The 15,962-nt window shown below is 43.9% G+C and overlaps 1 protein-coding gene across 1 annotated transcript in view; it reads right to left on the reverse strand.

The window, feature by feature from the left end:
- The window catches only part of ncanb (neurocan b), a 177,828-nt gene that overhangs the window by 7,335 nt on the left and 154,531 nt on the right, over window positions 1–15,962 (reverse strand). Inside the window, exons 10-12 of the mRNA XM_060940663.1 lie at window positions 12,528–12,686; window positions 8,180–8,262; window positions 7,557–7,701 (exon numbers count right to left, since the gene is read on the reverse strand). Of these exons, the coding sequence (XP_060796646.1) occupies window positions 7,557–7,701; window positions 8,180–8,262; window positions 12,528–12,686 (387 nt within the window). The remainder of the gene's footprint in view (window positions 1–7,556; window positions 7,702–8,179; window positions 8,263–12,527; window positions 12,687–15,962) is intronic.

Below are 15,962 nucleotides of genomic sequence, written 5' to 3' on the forward strand. Positions count from 1 at the left end.
CATATCCTGGACCAATTTCGTTTTTTTTATATGAAAGTATGTCCCTTTACACACTCATCCAGAACAGTAATTTTATACAAGGCCATCTGTCTACAGCAGAAAAAAATAAAATGACAAAATGCGTCTGGAAAAATCCCAAGGGAGTCTGAAGCCAGATTCGTGATGTCACCTGCGGAACCGCCAGCAGGCTGCGAGAGCTTGCACGGTTTCAGTGCACAGCCTGTGTAGACCAAGTTTAGCAGCTAGCGATTTTGCATTGAAATATGGAATTGTCACCTGAGCGCAATGTTACTTCACCTTTGGAAGAAGAATATAATGAGATGTCAGAATTATTTCTTACCCTGGCAACACTCAACTTGTGAATTGCCGATTTTCTTGGTCTTTTTCTCGGCTCTGCTTGGTTCTCGGCTTCGAGGGCCTCAGTGGATGTGGCACTTTGCCTTCTGTCAGGGGAGACGAACACGGCTGGCTCCTTTGGTGACGCTGACACAGATGGAGACGGTGTTGCTTTGGGCATTCTGACAGATGGAACTGCGTGTTTTTTCAGATCAAGTTGCCTCACGAAGCCCATTTCCCACTGCAAATAGTTCTCAAAGTCGTCGAACCTTGTGAAGTGAGCACCGCAAATAATGCTGTAGTCTGTAGCATGTAGCCAATTTTTCCGGGTGCCTCGCACGAAGCGCTCCCATTTCTCTCTCATTGTCCGGTCTTTTGGAAAACGATGAGTACTAATCCCATCAAGATTGGTGTTGCTACTCCCTCCTACGATACATCTGTTAACCATTTTAATAATTACGTGATAACGTTGAAGAAATTTGCAGAAAACCACCAGGTCGTTTTCTCATAAACAAACCAGCGCTGATGTAGGATTCAGAAGGCGGCATCCCGCACGTGACGTCACGAAAATCAATGTTTGCCGGGAAATCCAAATGCCAAGTTTTTTCAGAGGCGGACGAATTCGCCTCAAATGGCTTGATTTCAACTGAATTTTTCTGGTATTGCACAAGGTAAAAAAATTGCACAAAATGCAAAATGTGACAGATATTTGACCAAAGTTTAATATAAAATAGGAGAATTACATTGATCTTGCTCCTGAATTTACCCATGATATGCACTTTAACTTGCATGTCTTTGGACTGTGGGGGGAAACCGGAGCAAACCCGCACAGACACGGGGAGAACATGCAAACTCCATCCAGAAAGGCCCCCATCAGCCACTGGGCTCGGCCCCACAACCTTTTTGCTAACCACTACACCACCATGCCGCCCAAGGTAAAACATGGCAATGTCATTGCTTAATATTTGTTGTCACTGCCCACATGTGCAAGGTGATGTAGTCAGTTATCTGGAGATATTTAGAATAAGGCAAAAAAAATTGCACATTGATGGAATATTGCAGAAAGACTCTTTTTTTAAAGTGGTTGATACTGATGACCTGTGCAATTTGTGACCAAAAATATGAAACAACAAGATGAGAATGGTTCATTTTGATTTCAGTTCAAAGAGGTCTTGCTGTAGTTCTTTTCTCTTTCCTTAGATGGCAGTCTTGCTGCTTAAACTCTGTGTCTCTCTTGACTGAGTCTGCAAAATTAAACTGACCCAAGTCTGCTGTGGTGAGAAAAGACACACCACAGGGAACTAATTTGCAAACAGAACACATGTATTACCTGGTAATTTCCTGACAATCATTTCCAAACATCTCCAAGTATCTTTCAAACATCAATGAAGCAAAACAGTGAAAATCTACTAAATTCTATGACCATGATGGATTTATACCCATTTGGACTGTTATCGTTTCATGTGTCATTTGTTCCTTTTGAGATAATCTTTCTTTATCAACCACAACAACTCTAGAACAACAATCAACACTAAAGGTTATCTGTAATCCTTCAAGATTAATCAAATACAAGAAAAAAATAGATCTGCAATGCCAGTCGCTGTTGACATGCATCATCCAGCAGCTCCTCTAGATTCTCAAGATTCCACCACCTCCATGTGTGAATGAACTGAGAGCTTTGCACCTCTGTAGAGAGGCATACAGGCAAATGTCATCTAGAAAAGCCCTACTGCTGCACAAAATACAAAGGTCTAAAACAATATTATTGAAGGTGCGAGCATGAGACAAAGACAGATAGTTTTTCAGATTCTGCCATTTAGCAAAAACATTACTCAATTCCTTCCCTTACCTGGGATGATATTGCTGGACAAATAAGACATTTACAAAGAGTTTATTCTCCTAGGATTGTGAATGGTGCAACTATCCAACTGTTGCTCTTGAATAAAGCTGTAATTTCACAGCCAAGTCATTTATGGCGGCAGCACCAGGGAGGGTTTTGTAAAATAAAGCTGCATGGTGTTTTTTTTTAAAAGCCTGCAGATCCAAGCAAAACACTTCAGACATTTTCTGCTGCCTTTATAGTGCTGTCAAATCCAAGAAGGTGATTTAATATTATAGTCACATGTAGGACATCGCCTTACTGACTCAGGGTTTAGTACTGCCTAAGGGCAGACAGAGCCTCCTAACTACAGTAAAAATCTTGTGGACTTGGTGTTCTGTGAGGTTTACAAGAACTTATCTCCAGATAGAAGACTGTGATTTATTGTAAACAGAATTTTGGAATAGAGAATGCAACATCTGAAGTCAATCCTAAATTTGGATTTAAAAAAAAAAATTACGTTCTAAAAGTTCCAAAGAATGTTTTATAAAATTACACACTTCCATGCACAAATCTATATCCATCCATCCATCCATCCATCCATCCATCCATCTTCTACTGCTTATCCGGATCCGGGTCGCGGGGGTAGCAGCCTAAGCAGAGCAGCCCAGACTTCCTTCTCCCCGGCCACCTCCACCAGCTCTTCCGGGGGAATACTGAGGCGTTCCCAGGCCAGCTGAGAAATGTAATCTCTCCAGTGTGTCCTGGGTCTGCCCCGAGGTCTCCTCCCGGTGGGGCATGCCCAGAAAACCTCCCTTGGGAGGCGTCCAGGGGACATCCTAACAAGGTGCCCAAATCACCTCAACTGACTCCTTTCGATGTGGAGGAGCAGCGATTCTACTCCGAGTCTCTCCCGAATGACCAAGCTTCTCACCCTGTCTCTAAGGGAGAGCCCAGCCACCCTGCAGAGAAAACTCATTTCTACTGCTTGTATCCGCGATCTCATTCTTTCGGTCACTACCCATAGCTCGTGACCATAGGTGAGACTGGGAACGTAGATGGACCAGTAAATTGAGAGCTTTGCCTTTTGGCTCAGCTCTCTCTTTACCAAAACAGACCGGTTTAGCGTCCGCATCACTGCTGACGTTGCCCTGATCCTTCTGTCCAATTCCTGCTCCCCCTTACCCTCACTCGTGAACAAAACCCCGAGATACTTAAACTCCACTTTAGGTAGCAACTCCCCCTTGACCTGGAGTAGGTACTCCACCTGTTTCCGGCTGAGCGCCATGGCCACGGACTTGGAGGTGCTGATCCTCATCCTAGCCGCTTCGCACTCGGCTGCAAACCGTCCCAGAGCATGCTGTAAGTCACAGATTGATGAAGCCAACAGGACCACATCATCCGTAAAAAGCAGAGACGTGATCCAGATGCCAACAAACCAGACACCCTCCGCCCCTTGGCTGTGCCTAGAAATTCTGTCCATAAAAGTTATGAACAGAACCGGTGACAAAGGACAGCCCCGGCGGAGTCCAACGTGCACCGGGAATGAGTCCGACTTACTGTCAGCAATGCAAACCAAACTCCTGCTCCGGTCATACAGGGACCGAATGGCCTGCAGTAGTGGGCCCTGAACCCCATACTCCCGAAGCACCCCCCACAGAATACCACGAGGGACATGGTCATAAGCCTTCTCCAGGTCCACAAAACACATGTAGACCGATTGGGCAAACTCCCATGCACCGTCCAGTACCCTTGCAAGGGTAAAGAGCTGGTCCAGTGTTCCACGACCAGGATGAAAACCGCATTGTTCCTCCTGAATCCGAGGTTCGACTATTGACCAGAGTCTCCTCTCTGGCACCCCAGCATAGGCTTTCCCAGGGAGGCTGAGAAGTGTGATCTCCCTATAGTTGGAACACACTCTCCGGTTCCCCTTTTTAAAAAGAGGGACCACCACCCCAGTCTGCCAATCCAGAGGCACTGTCCCCAACCTCCACGCAATGTTGAAGAGGCGTGTCAGCCAAGGCAGCCCAACAACATCCAGTGCCTTCAGGAACTAAGGATGAACCTCATCCACCCCCGGAGCCTGGCCACCGAGGAGCTTTTTAACCATCTCGGCAACCTCAGCCCCTGTGATAGGCGAATCCTCCCAAGCACCCTCAGACTCTGCATCCTCCTCGGACAACATGAAGGTGGGATTGAGGAGATCCTCAAAGTATTCCTTCCACTGTTGGATGATGTCCCCAGTTGAGGTCAACAGTGCTCTGTCCCTCGCTGTAAACAGTAGGGACAGAACACTGTTTTCCTTTCCTGAGCCGCCGGATGGTTTGCCAGAATCTCTTCGAGGCCGACCGAAAGTCACTTTCCATGGCCTCTCCGAACTCCTCCCACACCCGAGTTTTTGCTTCAGTGACTGCCAGAGCCGCATTCCGCTTGGCCCGTCAGTATCTGTCAGCTGCCTCTGGAGACCCACAGGCTAACCAAGCCTGATAGGACTCCTTCTTCAGCTTGACGGCTCCCCTCACCACAGGTGTCCACCAGTGGGATTACCGCCACGACAGGCACCAACAACCTTGCAGCCACAGCTCTGCACGGCCACCTCAGCAGTGGAGGTGCAGAACGTGGTCCACTTGTACTCAATGTCCCCATCCTCCCCCGGTAAGCAGCTGAAGCTTTGCTGGGTGTGACAGTTGAAGATACGATGGATGGGAGCCTCCGCCAGACGTTCCCAGCATACCCTCACTACTCGTTTGGGCCTGCCCGGTCTGTCCAGCCTCCTCCCCCGCCATCTGATCCAGCTCGCCACCAGGTAGTGATCAGTTGACAGCTCTGCTCCTCTCTTCACCCAAGTGTCCAAGAAATATGGTCATAGATCAGATAAAATGACTACAAAGTCAATCATCGATTTGCGGCCTAGAGTGTCCTCATGCCACATGCACTTATGGACACCCTTATGCTCAAACATGGTGTTTGTTATGGCCAAACTGTGCATGGCACAAAAGTCCAACATCTGAACACCACTCGGGTTCAGATCAGGCAGGCCGTTCCTCCCAATCACACCCCTCCAGGTCTCACTGTCATTGCCCACGTGAGCATTGAAGTCCCCCAGTAAAACAATGGAGTCCCCTTGTGGTGCACTGTCTAGCACCCCACTCAAGGACTCCAAGAAGGCTGGGTACTCCGAACTACCATTTGGCGCATAAGCGTAAATGATAGTCAGCGACTGTTCCCCGACCCGACAGCACAGGGAAACGACCCTCTCGTTCACTGGGGAGAACTCTGATGTTAGCGCGCCAAACTGGGGGGCTACCAATAGCCCCACCCCTGCCCAGCCCCGCTCACCCTTGGCAACTCCAGCATAGAAGAGAGTCCAACCCCTCTCCAGGAAATTGGTTCCAGAGCCCAAGCTATGCGTTGAGGTGAGCCCAACTATATCTAGTTGGTACCGCTCAACCTCACGCACAAGCTCAGGCTCCTTTCCCACCAGAGAGGTGACATTCCATGTCCCAAAAGCCAGTTTTGTCAGCCAGGGATCAGTATGCCAGGGCCTCCGCCTTTGGCTGCCACCTGATCCACAGTGCACCGGACCCTTACAGCACCTCCTGTGGGTGGTGGGTCCACAGGAGAGTGGTTCCATGTTGCTCATTCGGGCTGGGCCCGGCCCCACGGATATAGGCCCAACCACCAGGCGTTCACCAACGAGCCCCTCCCCCAGACCTGGCTCCAGGGTGGGGCCCCTGTATCCCTGGTCCGGGCAAGGGTACTCGGATACCTGTTTTTTCTTTCATAAGGGTCCTTTTTGAACCACTCTTCGTCTGACCTCTCATCTAGGATCTGTTTGCATTGGGAGACCCTACCAGGGGCAATTGCCCTGACAACATAGCTCCTAGAATCCCTGAGGCACTCAAACCCCTCCACCACGTTAAGGTGGCGATTCAAGGAGGGGACAATCTACAAATCTATACACACTTCCTAAATGATTCACCCCGGACCTGTTTATTCATATTAATTTTAAAATTATGCAGACATAAACAAACACATCAACTCCACCTATAAACTTCACTTCAAATATCCTTTTATGACGATGACAGTAGATTCCATAGCTATCAATTTTTCAGTCACATGAATTGTTGATATAATGTTCACCAGGTTTTTTTTTTAATTCACTCACCCAACCCCCAGAAAAATTTCCAAAAAGAAAAAAGTTAGCATGAAATGTTTGTTTAAATATAACATGCTCCTTTTGGTTTATATATGCACTATGCATACAAACTGATGATGTAATGTGGCTGTTGGTATGAACTACTTTTACTAGCTATATTAATAAGCTTGAACAGTAACAAGAGTGAAAAATATACAGTACAGCACAGCACAGCACAAAACTTCACATTTTTCAAAATTTAATTGAGCGAGTCACTGGTCTGACTCACTAGACTGACTCAAATAATGTCAGTGTGCATCAATAGAACATCACAGCTCACAGCTGAAATGTTAGCTAAAGACTTTCTGCCTTTTTGTTGAGGGCATAAAGATATTCATCACACAGGATAAAGACTTTGGCTACATGAAGTTGTCCATCCTGGATGTTCAAATGCTTGCTTATTTTTCATAGTCGTACTTTTGAGTTCAATTATGTAAGACGTCACTATTTAGCCTAGTTAATTGGGCCGTTGGGCAAACGGACATACCATGTGACTGAACAGCACATTGGCGCTTTCACTAGCCTGGTGGGCTAGCTAATGAATTTACGATTTGTCCATCCCTAAACTAAGATTCAGCCATCAGGAAAAGGTGAGCCAGTACTAGTGTAGCTGTGCATGAGCACCATTTGTAAAAAATTTTGTAAGCAATCAGAATAACCATTCACAATCCAGCTAGGCAGCCAAACTGGGCTATTCTGCAAGCTTTGTCTGCTCCATATGCAAATCTTCAGACAGACAACGTGAGTATAATTGGCCCACAAAGGAATGAACTGAAGCACCAGTGGTATTACAGAAGGACCATAAACTACTTCATGTTATAATGAAGCCTTTAAAAACTGCCCTCCTGATAAAGTCTCTAGCACACCTTCACTGCCTCTGGGACTGACTTTTATCTGAAGAGGCACAGCAGAAGGAAGAATAGAAAGCTGAATTCACACTCTCCAGGTGGAAGATGAATGATTAAGGGTGATCGAGGATATGAGATACGATAAAATGAGACATGAGTTCAATTTGATGTATGCAAGTAGCATTAATATAAGTTGATACCATTGCTACAAGTGTCCGAAAGTGTCTTGAAGGCTCATATATGTTAATGTATGGAATGCAGAAATTCATAAATGAAACACAACACACATATGAGCAAACAGAATGCCAAACACACATCTTTCCATTCTCTTGCTCCCCTTCTCTCTCTCACACACCTGTGCCTTTCTTGCAGATATAGGGCAGCTTATAGTTGCAGGGCACGTCGTTCCATTTGCCATTCTCATGGGCGATCATCACCACACAGTCCTCTCCTCCCGCAAAGAAATTATCAGGCTGGTTCTCCCTCCAGTTCTCATATTGCTGCAGGAGGCACAGGAATATTTCAGACACAAACAGAATCCAGTTAACATATCCTGCCACACATCAAGCATATTACAAATTCATTTGCAGATAGAGCAAATGGATTTGAGGCCTTGGATATAAACAAGTTTACTGGCTTTACAAAGTTTGGAGAGTAAATATTTTGAGGTGTAATTTGTCTCAGAGCATATACTAACTGAGAGCTGTGCTATTTAAACTGCAAAAGAACAGAAAAATCCCACCGTACGCAGTTTTTGTTTAAACATTGCAGCTGTCTTGCATCTTGACCCAACCTTTTGAGTTATTTTAGAAACATTCAGCTAGCTGTCTAGCTTTCTGCAGTCAGCAGACTACTCATCAAAAAAGGCAATTGAATAATAACAAAAAAACCAACCCAAACCTGACAAAGGAATATGCCACTCAAACAAATTAGATGGAAACATCTAGTGACAGACAAGTGAGCTTTGCCTCGTCTCACCAGATCCATGTTATCAGTCCAATGGAAATCCTCCTCCACTGTTCTGTCATTAAGACCGATCCAAGTGTTCTCATGGCTCATACCTGTTAATAAAAGATCAAAAAGTTCAAAACAAGATCAAACCAAACAATATACAAAGTCAACCAAAAGCAGATTTCTCATTTGGTACTCCATCCATCCATCCATCCATCCATTATCTGTAGCCGCTTATCCTGTACAGGGTCACAGGCAAGCTGGAGCCTATCCCAGCTGACTATGGGCGAGAGGCGGGGTACACCCTGGACAAGTCGCCAGGTCATCACAGGGCTGACACAGAGACAAACAACCATTCACACTCACATTCACACCTACGGTCAATTTAGAGCCACCAATTAACCTAACCTGCATGTCTTTGGACTGTGGGGGAAACTGAAGCACCCGGAGGAAACCCACGCAGACACGGGGAGAACATGCAAACTCTACACAGAAAGGCCCTCGTCGGCCGCTGGGCTCGAACCCAGAACCTTCTTGCTGTGAGGCAACAGTGCTAACCACTACACCACTGTAACCACTCATTTGGTCGTCAATCTCGGTTATTAAACTTTTTAAAACCCACTTTTCTCCCAATTTAGTCACTGCCCATACTAGTGCCGCTTTTCCACTACCAACGCGGCTGAGTTGGGCTGAGCCGTGCGGTGCCGAGTTGGGCTGAGTCGAGCTGAGTGGGGCTGTTGGGGTTGCATTTCGACTACAACCGCGCTGAACCGTGCTGGCTGGAAGTGGGTGGACACATTGGGTGGAGTTAGCGAAAGTGGGTGGACGTCACGTGATGTCGTTAGGCGGCACAAACAGTGACATCAGTGACCTTTTAAGCGGTAGTCTCACGACCCGGATAGTAAACAATAAACATGGAGGACATGGAGTCGTTAGTGTTGCTGGTCTTGGTGCTGTGGCTTGTTGTCACCGACAATGCCAACAGATACTGGCAAGAGCATATAGATGAGGCGAGGCGCATAAGGCTTCATAAATTCTCATAATTCATAATTCTTCTTCTTCCGGGTTTACGGTGTTTACAGATCCCAGCGTGCTCGCGGGGCATGTGTGGGCATGTGAGGACACTCCTCCTCACCAATCAGTGCACAGGGGAGTGTCTCCTCACGCCCCTAGCCCCACTCGGCTCGGTTTGGCTCACTTCAGCCCCACTCCAAAACCGTGCGAGTTTTGGGTGCTGAGTAAGGCTGAAGCGAGCCCAGTCGCGCCACTCTGAGGTAGTCGAAACGCGAGTCGTGTTGGGCTGAAGTGAGCTGAAAAAGGGTAGTGGAAAAGGGCCATAGCTGAGTCTGTCCTACTGATTGACTCTAGGAGGGTGAGGGGTTGTTTCCTCCAACACATGTTCAAATTGCAATGCAACATCATCGGGCAGCTAAAGACACCTGGAGGAGCTTTCACATGTGAGATTGCCTAGCATTTGACAAGAAAGAGGAACGCCATTCTTTCCGCCCAGCAAGCAGGGCCAAGTTATATCCTCACAGATTTATCAGGATTCAATCTTGTAATTTCCCAATGAAAAGGGATTGCTGTGAAATCAAGAGTCAAATACACACACTGAGACTACGTTCAGACTGCACCCTGAAACGACCCATATCCGATTTTTTTGCCCATATGCGACCTGTATCCGATTTGTTATTGACAATCTGAACGACACAGATCCGATTTCTTTCACATGCGACCCAGGCCGCTTGGATATGTGGTCCTAATTCCGATGCATATCTGTTATTTTCACATGCGACTGCAGTCTGACCGGACAGGTCGCATTCATGCGACCTACACGTCATCAACAAGAGACAAACGTCACTATTCTGCGTTGGCTAATCCCGCCTCTTTGGTGGAAAACAACAACATTTGTACAGTTTTCAGAATTTAAATAGACTTTTATAGAATTGATCAAGCTAATGGTGGACTTGGTAGGGACCTGGATGTTGATCTGTTAGCCTGATTAAATAAAACAGTTTATATAACTAATTTATAACTTAAACCATCCTGTATTACAAGATTATAAGATTGTTCTGGAAATTTCCAGTAATTTGACACCTTCGGTCTCATTAGTCTGCTGCCCACATTAATCAGATTATTGTGTGAGTTCTGCCGCCGCCACAAAAATCACATCGCCAGGTCTCGCCTCATCTCCATGCTTTACTTGCAAACTTGAAGAGTGCGCTTTTTTTTTCTTTACGTATTACGTAGATGTGCTTATTACGTGTCAATTTGCGCATGCGGGACACTTTTGGGTCGTTTTCCGTTCATATTGGAGATCGCATACAAGTCTCATATAATTGGTAATGTGAACGGCCTAACAAAAAAATCGGATTTCACAACAAATCGGATATGGGTCGTTTCAGGTTGCAGTCTGAACGTAGTGTGAAGTCCATACTCCATGATTACTCACAAGCCCAAACCTGGATCTTTCCAATCTCAAACATTATTCAGACCTTAAAGCATGCACTACTGCCTACTGCTAACACATAAACACTGGCTGCCAATAATACATAAGTGTTACATACTTATGTTATCACAAGCAAGTTTACCCAGTCCCCATAAAGTGATGAAGGGTTTTGGAGAAAGGAGATTCTCAGTCATTGTGTTGCAGATGAACATCATTATAAGGACCTTTAATCTTCCTAATGGCTGAGCTTGTTTTATTGAAGGTGTAGAGACTAGTGTTTTCAAGATGATTAAACACACCTTTCGGGTTCCTGAGTGCTGCAACAGAGAAGCATTTGGCCTATCTTTCAGAGACGGCGAGTTCGATTCTTGAAAATGCCACAGCCAGTTGTGGCTGGGAGTCCAAGAGAGCAAAACTGGCCATGCTGTCTCGATGGGAGGGATGGCATACTCTCTCCCTCAGTCAGTCACGGCAACACTAGCTAATCTTGGGTGCCTGTGAGCTCATGTACAGTATGTGGAAGAGTTTGGACAGAGCTTTCCTCCAAGTGTTATATTGTTCTTTGATGCTGCATGAGCAGCCATTCAGAAAGATACAGTTGGCTGGCTTCACATGTCTTGGAAAAAATATGTGAGCGTCATAACCCTCCTTGGGTGGTAGCAATCATATGATAGGGGAGAGCTGGGAACTGGCCAAGTCTAAATAAGGGAGAAAATTATGGACTTTTTGGGATAAAATTGATGTTCCTCTATGTGAAGAAAATGTGTGTTTGAAACAGTGGTGACCAGCAATTGTCTCTATAATGTCATCAAATGTATACTGGCTTGGTAACACATGCACAATGTAATCATGTATTCTATATATCCCACTATATTACAGGCAGGATTGTACATTGGAGAATATTATTACATATGATAGAACAAATTTTAATAAAAGTGATTTCACACAGAAAGCTTTTAGTTCTGCACAAATGTCTATTTTAACCAATGTTTAAATCCACACTAACTATAGAATGTGCTGTAGAATCATGCTCCTATTTGTCAAACACTGCTTTTTTATAAGCATATAAACTCCACAGACATTCACCCAAATCTATTAAAAAATATTACTCTATTAAAACCAATTAATTTACAACATAGTCAGCAGTATAAATGCTTTTAACACCATTTGCAATTCTCATTTCAAATCTGCATGTTCACTTTCTTTTTCATGGTTCTTTCATGGTTTTTCTCCCTTTGATGCTTTACATTTATGCCCACTATCAAAACATAATCTCTAAGGATTTAGCAACTCCACATTTGCCTATATATAAACGTTTGACATTTTTTAAAGCAGAATATATCGATAAAGCTCTCCAAAAAGGAGGTTTAATTATTCTTTGCCATGTAATGATTTGTAACTAAAAATTTAGAAGAGAAAATGGCAGAGATATCTTTTCACAGATACACTCATCTTTTAACTCATTAACCAACATGTTTGCTTGCAATGCGATCAGACATAATTCGTGGGCTGTGTAGTGACCTGGAGTATTCAGTCCTATTGGGTAAAACACAAATTAAATTTTGTTAGTCATATTTTGGAAATACATACAGTTCATATACTATTTACCTGCAGATATAGACTGTATAATTTAGCACAAATCTTGCCTTTTATGTCTTTTTTTTTATTTCTTTGCCCAGCACCACAAGCAAATTCTACCATTCTGTAAATATTCAAGTTAATTTGTTTATTTTAAAATTCTTCAGTCTGCATTTTCTATCCACTGAATCTATTGGGATACCAAACCAGTAATTTAAATTATCAGACTGAGGGCTCAGAAAAAATTAATTAACCACCAGTTAGCACTTTTCTAAAACATGTATAAAGTGTTTACTGGATGTCCTGCAAAAGCATTACACAGTTTGTTAAATGTACAGAGTGACTAACTGTTGATGAAGTCCTGCTCTTCTCTGGTGTGAATGCTAGCCAGGTGGCCATTGTGCTCTCTACAATCTTTCTCCGCATCTTCCCAGTTGAGTCGGTGAATAAAGTATCTGTAACAATGACCGTGGAACTTCCTCCAGTTATGATCACAACCCTCAGTGTCTGCAGGGAGAGTGAAAAGTGAAGGAGAGAGAGAGAGAGAGAGAGAGAGAGAGAGAGAGGAAGCGTTCATTAATGCAACTGAAAAACTGAAAAGCCAAAGTCACCTTCCATTCTTTTCCCATTCATACTCCCACACACATACACACAGACTCTATGTTTCAATCAAGTGCACTAAAGAGACATGTCTAACTGTTTCATTTCCTCTTCTTGGCATCTATGTTCTGGCCCTCTAATCCGTGTCTGTGCACTTTATGAGTGAACAACTTAGCATTAGCACAAAAGACAGCAATCCAGAAAAAATGTCTTCCACTGCTGTGCTCAACAGCTAATTAAGGCCTTTCACATCATTGTCTGAGCATCTGAGCAGATTCTCTCCAACCCTCTAGGGTTTTGAGCATCTGTGCAGAAGAGGAAACATAATCTGCACACTTTTGTGTGTCTGTGTGTGTATTCACATGTAAGAACATAAAAGTGTATTAATACATACTGTATGTCTGTGTGTGAGTAGAGTGTGCAGGTCTTATGTGAAAGCCTGTTTCATCACCCTGGACAGATAATTTCAGGAGGCTCTGAGCACTGCACCACCGCTTTCTTCTAGCAAATCTAAAGCGACACCTGCAAATTGGCCAGTGCAAATTGGGCCGTATGGGCTGTGATTAGCATGCATGCCTGTAGAGACCCAGGCTGAGAGGAAGGTGTTATGAGCCGGAGTACTATAAAGTAAAAAGGTGAAAGAGACAGGTAGAGCAACGTGCCTTCATCGGCTGATGTAATTTTCCCTGCAGTATTAGTTCTCATTCTCATTCATCACATATCTGATCACTTCCAAATAATTTTTACACAATGTGGACATGACATGGAAGGTAAGCTGCCTTTGTTATACTTCAAACAAGTGTTCAGTAGTGTTGCAGAAATTGTGCTTGATGGTTCTGACCTTCATTTTCACTTCTTTCTATCATGAAGTACAAAAGACAAAGAACAAAAATGTATTCTGCAGTTATAATACAATGATTCTCCATAGTTATAATAAAAACATGAAATATAAAAAATTGTATAAACTTAAAAAAAAAGTAGAAATATAAATAAAGTCCATTTGTGGCAATGGGGGTGTGGTCAAGCGCCGGTTTGTGAATGGAGGGCGAGGCCAGGGAAGGTGAGTGGCAAAATGATTACACCTGTGGTTAATTGATGCTGTATGTGTGTGTTTTGCAGTAATGGCTGAGGGCTGATAAGGAAGGAGAGAGTGAAGAGGTGGCGTTTACCTCCCAACTGGAGCATTCAGGTGTGTGTGTGTGTGTGTGTGTGTGTGTGTGTGTGTGTGTGTGTGTGTAGTGACACACATTAGACAAAGCTGAAAAGCTGGGTAATAGAATAAAAACGAGTGAATTTATGACCACTACTCGCCTGCCTGTGCTTCAGTGTTCCACCCACTCTCAGGGACATTTACACCATTAGTAGCAGAGATATAATTAAACTGTAAAAACAGCTATTAAGAATTTAGTCTTTTTGGACTGGCAAAAGTACTAACCCCATTTCCATATGCTAACCCCATTTCCAAAATGCATAATGCATAATCAACAACAACAAACAAACAAAAAACCAATCTGTGATTTTTAATTCACATGAACCTTTATTTAATTGACAAAAATACAAAGAAAAGATTTTCAATAGTTTTACTGACCAACTTTGTTTATATTTACAAAATACAATTAAGTTAGAATTTGATGCCTGCAACACAATAAAAAAAGTTGGGACAGAGGCATTATTACCGTTGTATTACGTCACCTTTCCTTTTAATAACACTTTTCAATTGCATGGGAACTAATTGTTGCAGTTTTGCAATTGGATTATTTATCCATTCTTGCTTGATACAAGACTTCAGCTGCTCAACAGTCCGTGGTCACTGTTGTTTGATTCTCCATTTCATGATGCACCATACATTCTCAATAGGAGACAGGTGTGGACTGGCAGCAGGCCAGTCAAGCACATGCACTTTGTGTCTACGAAGCCACGCTGTTGTAGCCCATGCAGAATGAGACCTGGCATTGTCCTGCTGAAATAAGCATGGACTTCCCAAGAAGGGACATTGCCTTGCTGAATATGTCTCTCTAAAATCCCAGTATATTCCCCAGTATATCAATGGTACCTTCACACATATGCAACTCACCCATGCCGTGGGCACTGATGTACCCCCATACCATCACAGAGGCTGACTTTTGCACCTTTCTCTGATAACAAACTGGATGGTCGTGTTCACTTTTGGTACAGATAACTTGATGTCCAGTTTTCCCGAAAACAAGCTGAAATGTGGACTCATCTAACCACAGCACACATTTCCACTGTCTTTCAATCCACCAGAGATGAGTTCAGGCCCAGAGAAATCGGCAGTGGTTCTGCATAGAATTGATGAATGGCTTCCTCCTTGTGTAAATACAGTTTCAGGTTGCATTTCTGGATGCAGCGGCAGACTGTGATAACCCCTTCAGACACAAGGAAAAATGCTATGGAACTTCATGCTATGGAACGTCATGTGTACAATTGTACACATTATGTCTGAAGGGGTTAAGTGACAACAGTTTTCTGAAGTACTCCCGAGCCCATGTGGCTATATTTGTCACATTAACATGAGGGTTTGTCAGGTAGTGCCGCCTGAAGGCCACGTACATTCAACACAGGGCTTTACATTAACTTTTTTGCTCACCGGCCACTGCGGCTAGTGGTTTTCCCGAGTCACTAGCCATTCAGCCTTTTCACTAGCCACAATTTTGTTGCCAGGAAATCGCAGTTTTTTATTCATGATACGTTAAAGGAAGAGTCCACCGTATTTCCATAATGAAATACCGTAAAATACCAAATAATAGCCGAGTTCCAATTAACCGCCGAGTTCCCTTTAACGGCCGGGTGTACGCGTGTGTTGTGACAAATAAAGGCCGGTTCCGAATACTCGCCGGGGTCTAAAAAAAAAAAAAAAAAAAGCGTCCGAACGTTCTATCTAGAATCTTGAGGCCCAGCACTTTTCTGGTTTTCTGGTGTTTAAACGATTTTGCATTGCATAGTTTTCTACCGAAACAATATGAATGAATGAATGAATGAATGAAATTATTTCTGTAATACTGTTTACAACATTTTGTTACGTGATAATAAACATGCCATTTCAATGTTATAATCTTGGTCTACCGTAATATTTCTTGAGGAATGCAACTCCGTAACTTTTGACAGATGTCTTAGCCACCCCTTTGGGGTATTCACCCAACGAAAGCCAGCGTGTGTGGTGAC

The sequence above is a fragment of the Neoarius graeffei genome, chromosome 15, assembly GCF_027579695.1.
Source record: "Neoarius graeffei isolate fNeoGra1 chromosome 15, fNeoGra1.pri, whole genome shotgun sequence".
NCBI lineage: Eukaryota > Metazoa > Chordata > Actinopteri > Siluriformes > Ariidae > Neoarius > Neoarius graeffei.